Source organism: Oryzias latipes, chromosome 9 (genome assembly GCF_053564925.1).
Source record: "Oryzias latipes strain Hd-rR chromosome 9, Olatipes_Hd-rR_3.1".
Lineage (NCBI taxonomy): Eukaryota > Metazoa > Chordata > Actinopteri > Beloniformes > Adrianichthyidae > Oryzias > Oryzias latipes.
In genome coordinates, this window is record NC_136245.1 from 28,976,609 (window position 1) to 28,991,798 (window position 15,190).

General features: G+C 37.4%; 3 protein-coding genes across 5 annotated transcripts; 1 reads left to right on the forward strand and 2 right to left on the reverse strand.

Moving 5' to 3' along the window:
- Nucleotides 1-109: 109 nt before the first annotated feature.
- On the forward strand, nucleotides 110-3,684 carry LOC105354694 (shadow of prion protein 2). Its single transcript, XM_078953216.1, has 2 exons — nucleotides 110-267; nucleotides 2,260-3,684. Exon 2 carries the CDS (start codon nucleotides 2,263-2,265, stop codon nucleotides 2,791-2,793), a length of 531 nt encoding a protein of 176 aa, XP_078809342.1. The 5' UTR covers nucleotides 110-267; nucleotides 2,260-2,262; the 3' UTR covers nucleotides 2,794-3,684.
- A 1,203-nt stretch (nucleotides 3,685-4,887) lies between these two features.
- Nucleotides 4,888-9,885, reverse strand: LOC101156501 (uncharacterized). The gene is made up of 3 exons (XM_004072275.5): nucleotides 9,748-9,885; nucleotides 7,317-7,513; nucleotides 4,888-6,563 (listed from the first exon to the last, which is right to left on the reverse strand). The coding sequence occupies exon 3, from the start codon at nucleotides 6,554-6,556 to the stop codon at nucleotides 5,501-5,503; it is 1,056 nt and encodes a 351-aa protein (XP_004072323.1). The 5' UTR covers nucleotides 6,557-6,563; nucleotides 7,317-7,513; nucleotides 9,748-9,885; the 3' UTR covers nucleotides 4,888-5,500.
- An 802-nt stretch (nucleotides 9,886-10,687) lies between these two features.
- On the reverse strand, nucleotides 10,688-14,554 carry prnpb (prion protein b). 3 transcript variants are annotated; one of them, XM_020705752.2, is made up of 3 exons: nucleotides 14,465-14,554; nucleotides 13,596-13,870; nucleotides 10,688-13,553 (listed from the first exon to the last, which is right to left on the reverse strand). In XM_020705752.2, the coding sequence occupies exons 2-3, from the start codon at nucleotides 13,861-13,863 to the stop codon at nucleotides 12,367-12,369; spliced, it is 1,455 nt and encodes a 484-aa protein (XP_020561411.1). In that variant the 5' UTR covers nucleotides 13,864-13,870; nucleotides 14,465-14,554; the 3' UTR covers nucleotides 10,688-12,366. The 3 variants fall into 3 exon arrangements, with proteins under 3 accessions (XP_020561411.1, XP_078809344.1, XP_004072322.1); XM_078953218.1 differs by having other exon boundaries at nucleotides 10,688-13,499; nucleotides 13,554-13,870; XM_004072274.4 differs by having other exon boundaries at nucleotides 10,688-13,870.
- Between the last annotated feature and the right edge of the window lie 636 nt (nucleotides 14,555-15,190).

The following is a 15,190-nucleotide window of genomic DNA, read 5'->3' on the forward strand; positions in this document are numbered from 1 at the left end:
TGTTCTGGTCTTTTCCGTCCCACCAGGCGGGTTAAATAATTCACACAAAATTAGAAATGTGGCCTATGACCCCTGCAGGTATTTAGGCGCGCTGTGGCTTCAGCAGCTTACCAGTTAGTCAGCCAATGACCGTCTGTGGAAACCTGACGGAGATCAGGTGGAGGACAACAAGCTGACCCAAACGTTACAGCGGACAGCCACAGGCGTCCACAGGAGATATTTACACCCGTTTCCATTCTGCTGGAACCGGGAGCATCCACTCGACAGGTGAGATAGTTCTTTTGCTGAAGAAATGTTGTTTTCTGCATCATTTCTCTTTGAAATGAGAACATTTTTATTTTATTCCTGGAATAAGCAACAATGCCTATAATCATCATTTTGTTTATGTGAAAGTAGTCTCACAAAGTGTTGTCTATTTGTATGAAGTAATTCAGAACACAATCGGCTGTTTGTACCTTTGGGAATCTGGGCTGCAGTGTCTGTAATCTGTGAGCTCCTGGATTATGACACCAGTATAATTATAGCGCAGATTACAGGGTCAGACTGGGACGGTGGGTCTGAAATGTTTCCTTTTTGGTGAATGCTGCCGCTGCCAAAGAAGAAGGAATCTTTCTACGATTAAAATGTCGCATTAAACTTTAATTAAAGTGAAAAAGCTGCAGAATAGAAAAGAATGATGAGGAACCAGAACATATAGTAACATTTTAGATCTTCTATTACATCTTTGGTTTTGTTATTCAATTTTATTTTTCCTATTTATGTTTGCGTCAGTCGCACTCTTAGTCATAAATAAACAAATCACTAAATTTAGTCATTTTTCTAAATCAACTTTTGTGAATTGGAATTAAGTAATTGTAAAAATATTAAATGATGTAGGTTTTTAAATACGTTTTTGTGATATCTATTTCAAAAATATACTTTGTAGTTTACATTTTTTGTACTTTTTAGTATTCTAAAAATGAATAAAATTATGAAACTTGGAATTAATCAAGCAATCAAACAAAAAACAAACCAAAGACAACCAAGAGAAATATATAACTATACATGGATGTATCAAATGTGGGCTGTCACTGATTGATTGGAAAAAAAGCAAATTATTATATAGTCGTGGTTACAAATACATAAACATCTCAAAATACACACAAATACATCACTCCTAATTTATACTTTACCAGTCCAAATGCAAATCAATTATCAAATCCATAAGCAGCAATAATATCAAATGACAAAGATGAAGTGCTCATTGATCACAAAATAAGATATTATTTTAGAAATCCTTATAACAAAGTGGATCAGTTATTTATTATGATCAGACTGGATTGTCATTACTTTTTGCATCTATTAAATTCTTTGTATTTCTCTTTTGTTTGGGTTAAACGTTCTTGTCAAACTAAGGAGAAACCTTGATTCAAGTTATTGTCCCGTCAGGCTTCTCCTTAGATCTAAAAAAAAGGTTCAGTCTGATCCAAGTTACAACAGACAGGAGATTACTGAAGTGATCTGATGTTGGCGTCATTGTTTGAGTAATCTGCTCTGCTCCATGTTTCAAATCTGGACTAAAAGCTCTCCAGAGCTCTTACATAGCTACACCAGCAATGCAGAAATATCCAGAAGACGAACGCTCAGCACATCTCATTAGTCTGTTTGTGTGAGAAATGTGTCTGCAGAGAACCTGACAGAGACTTGAAACTGCTGGTTGGGTTTAAATTAAAACCAGCCGCTGGGATGTCATCAAATCTCTGATTAAGGTGAAAAAGAAAAGCAAGGGGAGATTCAAATCCAAACACACATGCAGGCAGACAACTGTAAGGCTAGAAATATTTATAGAGAAGGCTGAATAAATCCAATTTATTTAGTTATTGTTTTTAAAAGACAATTGAAACTGTGGCTTCAAAAATCTCATAAATATGATGACATTTGACTACTTTAAACCTTATATTTGGTTTGAGTTTGTATTTTTTATGCTGTTTTCTACTTGTGTTTTATATTTATGTGTGTAGCTTTTACCTCTTAAAATCAGTTTTAATTTTTTAAAACAACATCCACAGGACTGCAGATGGAAAGAAAATTACAGTTCAAATCTGACATAATTACATAAAATGTTTATCATTATATTTTTGTGTTATTAAATCAATGTTCTAATGAGATACTAACTGAAGATTGTTTATGTAAAATGAAACTGTTGTTCAAATTCACTGTTTGTTGTTAGGCTAATATTTATACAAAACTAACTGATGTTTTCTGCTGTTTGGATCTCAGGTCATGTTGGGCTTCTGGAAACTTCCGGTCGCCGTTGCCCTCTGTGGGCTTCTTCTTGCCACGCTGTTGCCCAGCTCTGAGGCCCGACGCGGCCGTGGAGGTGGTGGTGGCTTCAGCCGCGGGGGAGGTGGTGGTGGCTACAGCCGAGGGGTGGGAGGAGGTGGCTACGGCCGTGGATGGGGCGGCCAGTCCTACAGGCCCCCTCAAAGCAGTGGCCCCAGTGCAGGGAAGATAGCAGGGGCCGCGGCTGCTGGAGCAGTGGGAGGAGCCATGCTTGGGTCTGCCCTCAGCCGTCCTGGGTACGGGGGTTATGGAGGATACGGAGGTTATGGGGGTTATGGAGGATATGGCGGTGGGTATGGATACCCACGGTATGGAGGCGGTTATGGCCCAAGACCGGGCTACGAGCCTGAGGGCTCTGGAGACTTTGACTACTACTCTGGAGCCTCCAGCAGCGCCATCTACAACAGCATCATCGTTGTCATCGGCTCTCTGGTGTCTCTGCTCATGGGGCCCTGGATGGCAGTCATGTGAAAGTGGAGAGAGAGCCTCACCGAAGAGGACGACCCTAAGGTCACATGATGTCCAGAACGCCACCACAGCTACAAGACTTGATCCCATCTGTGTTTAGCAGAGAAACTAATAGATCCTACATTTTAAGAAGCCTGTTTTCTTTTATTGTGGCCACTTTTTTATACTTTAAAGTACGGCTGCACGATATGAGGAAAACTCACGATTTGCGATATTGGTGATCAATACTGCGAAGACGATATAACTTGCAGAACATAAACAAATAACAAAACACCCAAAACATTTCCATTTTACTGCAACTGTTTAATTTAAATTAAATTCAAAATACCTTAAATTATACTCCAAATGATGGGAGGCCAGCATCTAACATAAAAGCTCCATCCGATTGGTCAAATGCATAAAGGGGTTTATACGATTCGTTAAAAACTTCAAGCTGCCATAATATTGTTTTAGCAAATTAAAGGTTTAGCTTTTATCGCGATTTTTGCCGACTTTTGTGATATGGATATTGCACAGCTTGAAATCGTGATAACAATAAAATTTGGGGTTTATTGTGCAGGTCTACTTCATAGAAAATGTTGCGTCTTGATGATAAGAAAAATAAAAAAAATTTAAAAAAAGCTAAAATATTTGCTGAAAAGCACTTTCTTCTCTAGATGAGGACAACTCACACCTGACCTATAGAAGCGAGTCTACCTCAAAAATCCTCTTAGGATAAAAAAATACTTACTTGTATATCAGTTTTTTTGTCTATCATTTTTTTTAGCTATTTGTTTACATATCGCTTACATGCAGACAGGTTTAACAAACCACCATTTCATGCCATTTTGTAGGTTTTTATATAAAACAAATGCCTCTGTATGAACTGTTGAAATAAAAAAAATGAAACCGTCAGTGTTTGTGGAAATCTTATTTTTATAATATTTTGAGAAATGAGATTTTGTGGCTTCATATTTTTGGATTAGATATTTTTCTGCATGGACTGTTTCCTTTCTCTGTGAACTGAAAGCTGTTTTCAGTTTATTTTCAGTCAAACTCTCAGGTTTATACTTCAAACATCCAAAACAAAGACAACCCCCATTTTTTACTGGTCATGTTTGTACAGTAAATTAATGCTTTCAAATAAGCATTGACTTATTCACATCGTTGAATTTTCTTCGCAACACAAAAAGTAAATCAAGTAATAAAAACCATGAAATGAAAATGTTACTCCTACAGGTGTTTGTGCCTCTTTTGAGCCTAAATAGTATCAATTCCTAATGAAACTTGGAACACATCAAATATTATTATTTGTTAAGATTTAGACACAGACAGTGATATGTTGCATATGCTGGAACAGATGGAGTTGACATTCTAGGAGCACTTCTGCAATCACACCATTGAAATTAGCTATTTTTAAATTGTATTTTTAATTTTTAAAATTTTTTAATAATTAAATCAATAATCCATTTATTGTTTTTTAGTTGTATTTATTTTTAAAGCTATTTTCAGCAGAGATGGATCTGCAGTCTCTAAACTCCATGAAAACGCTGCACACAACGGGGAAGGGTAACAGTTAGGTTCTTTTATGGCTAAAGTCCAGTTGGGTTGATAAATACCAGTAAAGATTCATTGATAATTGTCAAAATTAAAGTCTTAATTTGCTTTAAGAACACCTAATGAGCCATTCTGCTTTTCAGAATAAAACTTCCTGATTTCATACTGTCCCTGAAGTTGCTCAAGCTGCTGCAAACTTATTTTTAATGAGACAAAAAGATGAAGACACATTAGGTCTTAAAAAATAAACAATAAAAAATCATAAAGGACAAGATCTACGGTAATAATTCACAGTAACATGGTCTTTTTTTTTTTTACCTTTTTCTAAATTCTAGTCATTTATGTTGCATTTTTTAACTAAAAGAAATTTGTCAATATTTATCTTCTTTATACAGAACAAATATATTGTTTAGTGCTTCAATTGTTTAATCATTCACAGATTTTCTTCCTGTGAATCAAATCATAAAATGTGAAACATTATAGAAAATGATTTTGTTTCTAACTTTTCCAGTTAGCTTTTCTGCCGAAGCGATTACAACTTCAGAAGAAACAAGAGGCAAATTTAAACTTTTTCCTCATAATTTCAGGATTTTATTCTCTTTTTATTTGCTCTCATGGTGGTCCTTATGATTCGCCGTAGTGCCTAAATTAAATGGGAAGGGAAAAAAATCATTGTACTTTTTAAAAGAGGATGTCCCGTCAGCAGGAATCTGGATTTTTCGGAGCAGTTGCTCATCGAAGATTTCATTCTAACATCACTTTAACTTTCATGATTTCTAGTTTTGCAAATATTTGGCAAAGAAACTGAAATTCAAGAAAAAAACAAGAAATACAAGAAAAAACCATTTTAGGCAACAAAAATAAAAAATACAACATATTGATGAGTTAAACATAATTTAAGATGTTAGTAAAGCAACATATAGGATCCCCTAAAGGCCAAAAACACGAGACAAAACTCTAAAAATGATATTATTTTCACAGAGAGCTTAGTCGTGTCTGTTTTCTGTGGAACATCTTTGCTTCACATGACTTGTCTCGCAGGTGACTCCACCTAGACGATGGGGAACCTCCATCAACATAAGTGTTTACTGAAAACTGATGGAAAATCTTTGAGACTGTCAACACAACCTTGGCGGTGAGTAATGACTCCAGCCCCGTATTGCAGTAAATCTGATCAGTGGAGCAGCTTCAAAGCTGTCAGTATCGTGGCCAGGAGCACGGCTGAAACGCCCTGAAAGCGCGAACTCAGCGCTGTGGCTCCTCCTCCAGACTCCAGAGACATGTACATCTCCAAGCATCTTCTCCCCTTCACTTGCTGGATCAGAGCTGGGTAACCGATCTCCATGATGCTGACTGTATCAGCATCATCTTCTGCGCTGTTGATTGGCGCTGAAGAGTCGGGTGCTAAACTGGCTTGTTGTGGATTTGAAAGGGGTGGAGTCACGGGGAAAGAGGACGATGATCCTTCTACTGCGCTCATGTTGGTCTTCTTCTTGTTTGCCGTTTGGCCGGTCACTGAGGCAGCAACAGCTGGTTTTGGCTTCTCCGCTGGAAACAGGTCGCTCCTCTCCATGCACAAGTCCATGTATCTGCTGTAGTCCTGCGGTGGGGGCCTGAACTGTTCTCTGTTGTGGTGTTTAGTGTCAGAAGGCCGCTCTTTGGATTTCCTGTGATTGTAATGGTTGTAGTAATACTCCTCCTGTCGGTTGCGAAGCTGGAAATGGGGAGATGGAAATCTTCCTAAGCCGTAGCCAAACGCCATTCCCGCCACAGCCCCCCCAGCTGCTGCCATCACCGCTTTGCGTCCAAATCCTCTGGATCTGGCATCTGGGGTCATCCCCCTTACTTGCTGGTAAAACGGAGACCTGTCCTGGGTGTCGTACCCCCTATAGCCAAAGCTACCGCTGTAGTGAGGGCTCCGGATTTTGTTTTCTGGATTAATTTGTATACGTGGGTAACTGCCATAACTCCCCTCAAACCTTCCTCCTGGATACTGCTGTTTGGGGTAACCACCTCCCCCCATCTGTGGGGGATTGTGATGCACGGGCTGGTGTGAATATTTTTCCTGAGTGCCGGTGCTCTTTCTTTTGTAGCCCGTATTGCTTTTACTAGAGTGGGATTTCCTTCCGAACCCTCCTCTACCTCCTCCACCTCCCCTCTTGGGCTGTGAAAACGGGGTGTGAAACAGAAGAAGGGACAGACACAGAATATAGGATGAAGTCAGCTTCATCTTCGCCCTGTATTTGAGGAGAGTATAGGTCAATATTGTGCAGCACAATTTTACAGAGCAAATCAAAATTAAACATAAGATTTTTGCGTGGTGATAAATGTCAAAAACATCAATTATTTTCCTTTAGTTTTCCTTTTCCTTCATTACATTTAGTTTTTCTAGCTTGGTCTTTATGTTTAAGCAAGTAAAAATGAACATAAATAGGAAGTTCTCTGGAAAAAGAGCTTTTTGCTCTAAGAAAAATGTTGAACCTTTAGTGTGTTTACACATTACAACAGGGAGTGTATTTTATCATAAAGTCACATTTATTACAAGAACTATTAAACCGTTGTGCTATCTTAGATGACCCCACCCTTACATTGAGGTGTTCTCCCTACCATGACAAAGGTGGATAAAGGTGGAAAGATTTCATGGAATCCATGGACACCAGAAGATCACAAATCATTGAAGAAAAAAGGTTCAGCAAGGTAAAACAGTAGTTTTTAACAATCAGCTATTTCTTTTAGTTTCCATTATGCCTTTAAGGGTCCTAGATCCTCTAAATTGATATTTTTACACCATGTATTTGACTCCAATCCTCTTTCTTATTCCATTTCTTTTGTGTAACAAAAGACAAAACAAACCAACCCACAAAAGCTAAAATGTACATAAAGTCTTAGTCATCCAAAATAAATCAGAAGTTCACAGTCACTTCAACTCCAGATCTATTTTTCCATCCACAAGTAAACAAAATTCAAATCAAATAAAGGTATCCTCTCACCCCAAAGTCGATGGTCCAGACCAGAGCAAACAGAAAGTAAATCCAAACGAAAACCGATAGCTGGGGCGATTGATAAGCTTTCAGGCTTTTATCCTCTCTGTCTTCAGGTCCCTCGCAGACACCCTGAAGTGCGCTTCTTGACAGGAGGCCCTCTCTCTCTTACGATCAAGTCAGTCTCAGTACGTCAGTCACATGACCTACGGTCGCAAAACAAAACATGTGAGATAACACACAATACTTCAGTCAACCATATGACCCTTGTGGAGAAATAAGGTTTCATTTGCAATGCCATGAGGAAAGTATGCATTTGACAGAATTTATTATGTCAACCTTTTCTTTGTATTCAAATTTATTTTTTTCATTTCTTCTCTTTTCTTTAAAACAACAAAAACGAAAGATATCCCTCAAGTTTGTAACCCTTGTGCTATCCTAGGCAATTTAACATTGGGAGTTGGGTCATCTAGACCCACTAGACAGTGTGCTGAACCTTTTTTCTTCAATGATTTGTGATCTTCTGGTGTCCATGGATTACATGAAATCTTTCCACCTTTATCTACCTTTGTCATGGTAGGGAAAACACGTCAGTGCAAGGGTGGGGTCATCTAAGATAACACAAGGGTTAAGACAAAGGAATGAAAGTGAACAGAAAAAGAAAACCTGTTTTTCTGCCCCGTTTACATTCGTTGGTTAAACTTGTGGAGGATCTTTTATTTTTGTTTTTTTATCCGTCTATTTTAAACTTTTCATTTTGTGTATGAAATAAAAATAAAAAACATGTTTTTTTTAAGGTGATGTTTTTGTTGAATTCTTCTGTTGCTACAAGTTCGGAAGTAATGTTTGTAGCCTGAGTGAAGATCACCAATCGAAGGATAAAGAGGGAATGCCAGCCACTTTGCTTTCAAAGATAAAATGTGACGAGTGCTTTTTCCTGCTCCGTTGCGTCTGTTTTTAGTAGATGCTTTATCAATCATCCATCCATTTTCATGACCGGCTTATTCCCTTTCCAGGATCATGGGATCACTGGAGCAGATCCAAGCCACTGTGTGGCAAAGGCAAACAACCCCCCTGGAGGGTTTGCCAATCCATCACAGGCCCACAGCGAGGCTTCCAACCACACACTTTTACACCGAGAGACAATTACAACAACCAATTAACCAAACAAGCATGAAATTGATCAGAGATTGATCAATCAATACACAAAAAATGCTTCATGATGCAATTGAAACATTTCCTTTAAAAAAAAAAAAGGAATGCCTACTTTCATCTCTGTATTACATATTGTTTGATTGATTTGATTTCAATTATTAATTCATTTCAAGCATTAATAATAATTGAATGCATCAATAAAAATGTCATCAGTGTTTATGCAGAATCAAAATAGAGGAGTTATTGATTATCCTCAGAAAACATATCATTTCACTAAAATTACATATTACACAACTATAAACAGAAAAACAGTCCTCATTGATTATTATCTGAAAACATTCACTTCAAACATCCTTTTGTATGAACATCCAAGTCTCTCATCTCCATATTGAGAAACAAAAGGATCATTATACATTTTCTTGAATTTATAGATATTTGAACACTTGTCAATTGACAGATCACCACAGTTCACCAGGCAACCATGTTTAATCCTTTTCAGAAACTACAAAAAGAGCAAACAACTCAGAGAATGGCTGACTTTTTTTATTTGTCATCTACACTCAGCAAACAAAACGGTGAGTCATTATTAGTTTTAGGTATATTTAATATCCTGTTTTGTTTGAGGACTGACTGCACTATTACAGCTCAGCAGGACATAACGAGTCCAGAATTTCCTTTTAAAATGTCACTTTTATGGATTTATTTCTTAAAATTATATATTATTCTTTTTTTTGTGTATATTGTGGCAAATGGACCTTAAGTCTGTTTTCTTTAATTAATGAACATTACAGAACAAACAAGGTAATCCAATAATTGCAACCAGAAAAACAGATACAGAACAACTTAAATGGAATAAACACAAACAACAATGGAATAAACACAGTTTTGTAGTGCAACGCTTATCTTATTTATTATTTTTATTTATTTATTTTTAAGGTTATATCAGGAAAATTTTTACTTTAAATACCTTTCATTCACATACTTCAATGAATAAAAGGAGAATAAAGGCAAGTAGAAACAAAACAAATCGTAGAAATGTTAACATTAATTTTAAAGAACTAGACACTACAGCGCCTAGTTCATGGGTGTGGTCGCTCATTATCACAAAACTTTTCTTCTAGCATTTAAGATAAAAAAAAAACCGATAGAACCATCATTTTAGCAAACTCCAAGTTATTTTTCTGTCTTTGAAATGTATTTATTTTAAACTAAGCTTATAAAAGCAATGCCGCATGTGCGTAAACTATGATTTGCTTTTAAACAAATGTGTTAAATAAAGTTTTACCTTGAATAATCACGTGCTGTCTCCATCCCTTTTTAAATAAACTTCTGAAGCTTTATTTAAAAGAGTCCTCTTCCTCGGAGCATCGTCCAGAAAGAACTTCTTCACCGCGCGAGGATGATCTGAAGGAAGGGGGCGGAGCCTGACCGGACCTCAGCACCTTTCAGTGACGACACAAACAGCTGAATTCTGTTTTTCATCATAATCTGTGTATGTTTGACGTTGCAATGCACTGAATTTTAATGAACAAGAAATTATCATTTTAATTTTTCAAAAATATTTAGAAGAATGTAAATGAATTATATAAACATTACAATATTTATAATGTATTATCTTATATTATGTTGAAAGTGCTGAAAGTATGATCTCATTTTTAAAATCATTTATTACATATCACAGCCCTAATGTAGCATTCATTTAATTGTAATAAAAAAAATGTTGAAAAATGGCAGTTACATTGTAAACAAAGTGGACCTCTAAGCCATTTGTGTGGAACCAACGCTTCCTCTGACATACATAGAGTTTCACATAGTCTTGGTTAGAAAAACACTGTGATTAACAATTTAAAATATCAATTTTTACTGTATTTATTTTTGTTGTTTTTATGTATATTCTAAGGTATCGATAACGTTTGTCAGATTTATGTACATCTGTTTGAGGCAAAAAAGTTGTTTATTTGTATACATTTAGGTAAGGAAGCACCCTTTAAATGTATATATACTTTTTGTCCATATGTCACCATATTTTTGTAGCTGCTACAATTTAATACTCAAGAAAAAAAATGGCTTTCTAAAAGTTCAATGTGAAGAAATTTGATTTATATATTTTTTTGAGGTGCTGTGAGCAGAAAAAAAATTAATTTAAAGGATTTGAATTATTAACATTTTTATTTTATAGTTAAAATCAATTTTATGTCAGAAAGAATCCCAACACAAAATTTAAGTTTGAGGCGACAAAAAAAAGCTTTATTAATAAAATACTTTCATTCAGTTTTACCAAAATAACACATCTGGTATTTAAACTATGGTTTTAACATTATTATTTTTGTTTTAGTTGCATTGTGATATGTTAATAATTGATGACAATAACGGCCTACAGTCCAAACTTTTTGAAAACATTGCGACAACAAAGGAAATGAAGTAAACATACAGCAATTAGTTTTAACTGTACACCTATGGGGCAACTACACAATAAAACCCAACAGAATCAGGTACATTTTTGTTTTGGACACAACAATATTTTTTGTGGATGCAAAACAAACACCATCAGCAAAAAGGACTTTTTTGTTTTTTTTGCCTCCCTTCTTTGTTTGAGTGTTTGCTTCCTTGAAAAGTACAGCAATTATCTACTTTCAGCTTGTTTTCACAAAGCTATTTTACAACCATTGTTTATTTTGTATACACACATTTGTGTTTTCAGTTGGTGCAACCTCCACAACATGTAGTGGTTTGGGCGCAACCTAGTGGCCTTTTAAATTTCCTTTTATCTAAATCAGGGGCGTCAAACTTATTTTCACAGAGGGCCACATCAGCATAGTGTCTGTCCTCAAAGGGCCAGATATAACTAATACATGTAACTAAATGTAATAAAAAAATAAATGTAACTACTCCTTAATGTTAAATTACTCATTTATTTATTTATTTATTATAACTTTTTAAAGTGACAATTACAGTTGCATAGAAAACACATGTTTGCTTGGTACTCTACCATGAATCCTTATAAATTTGATTCTGTCAGGTCAGGTTTTATGGACAGTGTTTAAGTCCTAATGTATAGTTGGCCAATCCGATATTTCAAGTCCAATTCCCCCCAGATATGAATAAATACACACCAATTTTTATTTTTTATTTTAAGAAATGAAAAACATTTATGCTCTCGTGGGCCGCATAAAATAACATGGAGGGCCACATTTTGACAGATGTGATCTAATGGGACATGAATTTGGACATGAACAGTCCAGTCCGTACAATTATCAGCAGAATGACCACTTTTGACTTGCTTTTGATCACTATTAATACTATTAAAGATTTTCACACAGATGATGCTCAAAACACCAGAACTTAGAGCCTTTGGTACTTAGAAGAACTGTAGTTTCTCTAAAAGTTGATTTCACCTTTTGTCAAACCCAATTTACTTATAGTTATTCATAAAGCCTCATATTTTACAACAAAAGTTAAATGTTCAAAAAAAGCCCTTTATTTGAACAACAAAATAAGGCAAACTAATCTCCCTTTCTTGTTTCCATATGTAAAAATTCAACATTTCAAACCATCTCGTAAGTTTTTTTGGGTAAACCTCTAATTATTTTCACAGGAAAAAGATTTAGATCCTTTAACACAAAATCCAGAAGCTGTTTGGTTTTCTTTTGTTGATGTTTATAAGTTGCATTCATTGGAAAGTTTGTTGGAGGCAGTCTTAATTTTTTGTGGTTTTTAAGCTAATCAAACATACATATTTCAAATTTATATATTGCTTTCACAAATTCAGCCGTACTAACGTATCCTGAATTCTTGTTCATTTAGAGCTGTAAAGTGCCAGATGATGTAGAAGTCCATCCACCGGTGGAAATTAGATTTTGGGGGACAAATTGACTTCCTGAATCTCTGTTGCAGGAAACAAACACTACTGCAGCAGTGCTGATAAACTGCCATGCAGGAGTGACAATACCACACTGGTGAATAGAAACAGGAGTCCAGAAGAACCCGTCTGCAGTCTCTGCGCTCCGTTTCCAGCTGCACGGTTCTGGGTTTTCTTCTGGTACTTTTCAGTGTAGACTATATAAAGCTCTGTGCACCTTTTGATCTTCATTTGTTTGATCAGTGCTGGGTAACCAATCTCCACAATGCTAACTGTATCATCCTCATCATCGTCGTCACTCTGAAGAACCTGTGGAGCTTCAGGGGCAGGACTGACCTTTGACCTGTTGGCAGTGGGGAGGACTGTAGGTGAAGCAGATGAGGGCTTTGCAGCCACAGTGCTGTTAACTGTTGGGTTGCTGTTGTTGCCAGTTATTGGTGTGGGGACGGAGGTAGGCGTGTTTACAGCCACCGTGGTCGTTTTAGTTGCAGTTGCTACCCCCTTGTGGTAGGACTTTGGATTTTCCTGATGCAGAAGGTCTGTTCTCTTCATGCAGGAGCTCATGAACTTGTCAAAAGTGTCAGGTGGAGGTGGACTGTCCCTGTATCTTTTACTGTAGTCGTTGGCCTCTGCAGACTTCATGCCATATTTCCTGTACATGTAGTGGTTGTAATAGTATTCCTCCTGGGGGCTGTGGAAATGGAAATGGGGACGAGGGAACTGTCCCAACCCATATCCAAGGGCCATTCCCGCCACGGCGCCCCCAGCTGCCGCCATCACTGCACTGCGCCCAAATCCTCTGGATTTATCAGATGGACCGATTCCCATTGATTGAAGCGAGTTAGAAAAAGGAGAGCCCCCTCCACCTTGGTGGGCCCCGTATCCAAAGCTCCCGCCATAGTGAGGACTCAGGATTCTATTGTTTGGGTTAGAGTGGATGTAATGACCTCCATAAGGGTAACCTGGAGCTGGATAGCCTCCTGCTGAGTTCCCTGGGTACTGAGGGTAGCCTGGTTGGTTGGGGTAACCTCCTGGTCTACTAGGGTACTGGGGATAACCTCCTCCCGGTTGCTGTGGGTAACCTCCTGGTTGCTGAGGGTAACCTCCTGGTCTACCAGGGTACTGGGGATAACCTCCTCCCGGTTGCTGTGGGTAACCTCCTGGTTGCTGAGGGTAACCTCCTGGTCTACCAGGGTACTGGGGATAACCTCCTCCCGGTTGCTGTGGGTAACCTCCCGGTTGCTGTGGGTAACCTCCTGGTTGCTGAGGGTAACCTCCTGCTCTACCAGGGTACTGGGGATAACCTCCTCCTGGTTGCTGTGGGTAACCTCCAGGTTGCTGTGGGTAACCTCCTTGGTTGAACTGTGTGGATTGTTTTTTAGCCGAGTCTTTAGTCTTACTGTTCAGATTGGGTTTGTTTTTAGAAGGTTTTTTAAAAAGATTGGTTATTTTCCCCAATCCTCCTTTTTTCGTTGCCAGGGAATCATTAAAGTAAAGGAAAAAAAGTGACCAACACAAGACGGCATTTACGGTCAGCTTCATCCCTAATCTGCAGAGAAGAAGAAGAGAACGTTTCAGTCAGACTAAGTTGAGTTTCATGTGGTGTTAAATATTCTGAATCCCTATTTACTGTTCATTTTTGGGAATTTGCTTTAACAATGACATTTTCTAAAAATCCAGTTGAGATCAGCTTCTTCCTGATCTTAAGATAAAAATTAAAAACAGACATTTACATATAACTATTTCCACATTTTTAATAGAATGGACATCAAAGGAAAAAACAAACTGCTTGAACTACAACACACTGTCACGTGTAAGAGCTCCACATGTCGGCACAGGGATCCGACAGGACTAAAATAGCACTGGAGGCTCTGCTGTTTGCTGTTGTTAAAGCTCAAACCATTTTCTTGAAGGACTTAAAACAAACACAAAATGCTCTGCATTGACATGAAAACTCACAAAACATTAGACCTCTTGATAAACTGATAATAAGTCTTGTTTTCGAAAAGTAGAAACACTAAAAAAGAAAACTTTCAAAAAAACAGCAAACAGAACTTAAACACACACTTTCAGACGAAAGGATGTACATTTCGATTTAAATTCTCCGTAAAGCAGCACTGCAGATAGAAGCACACATACTGACCTTTAGCTTTCAGAGCGTCCAACACTGCTGAAACTCTTCCTCTGTCCTCAGCGCCTCTTTGAGGGTGAAATTTCAGCCCCTCCTGCTCCCAACAGTCCTTCAATCTAAACTTTGTTTATCTAAACTCAGTTACATCCACTTATTTTATTTAAAGATTAGCCTTTATGAGTTGAGATAGGAATTAAAAGCGTTATTAATCAAACTTTAATCAGTTTAATTTATTGACTAAAGCAGTCTTTCACAACCAGTTTAGTCCCAATGTGCTACCCAAAGAAAGCAGCAACAATAATAAAAAAAGTGCTTTTCTAATCCAACTCATTTTAAATTTTTGGTCCACGTCATGTAAGAAAAAAAGGGAAAATTGTTTCTAAACATTAAAATAGTGGACACAAGTGGCTGATCCATCATATCTGAGAGTAACTGATGTAATGACATCATACTGAGCGAAAAAACTTAATCTAAAGGGAGAATCAAAAAGCAGAACGACAGCTGGAATAAATGTCAGATTCAGATTCAATTCAGATCAGGAAGCATACACTTTTTTTTTTTTTTTGCCGTAACCCTTGTGCTATCCTAGGCACTTTAACATTGGGAGTTGGGTCATCTAGACCCACTAGACAGTGCACTAAACCTCTTTTCTTCAATGATTTGTGAACCTCACTGGTGTCCATGGATTACATGAAATCTTTCCACCTTTGTCATGGTAGGGAGAACACGTCAATGTAA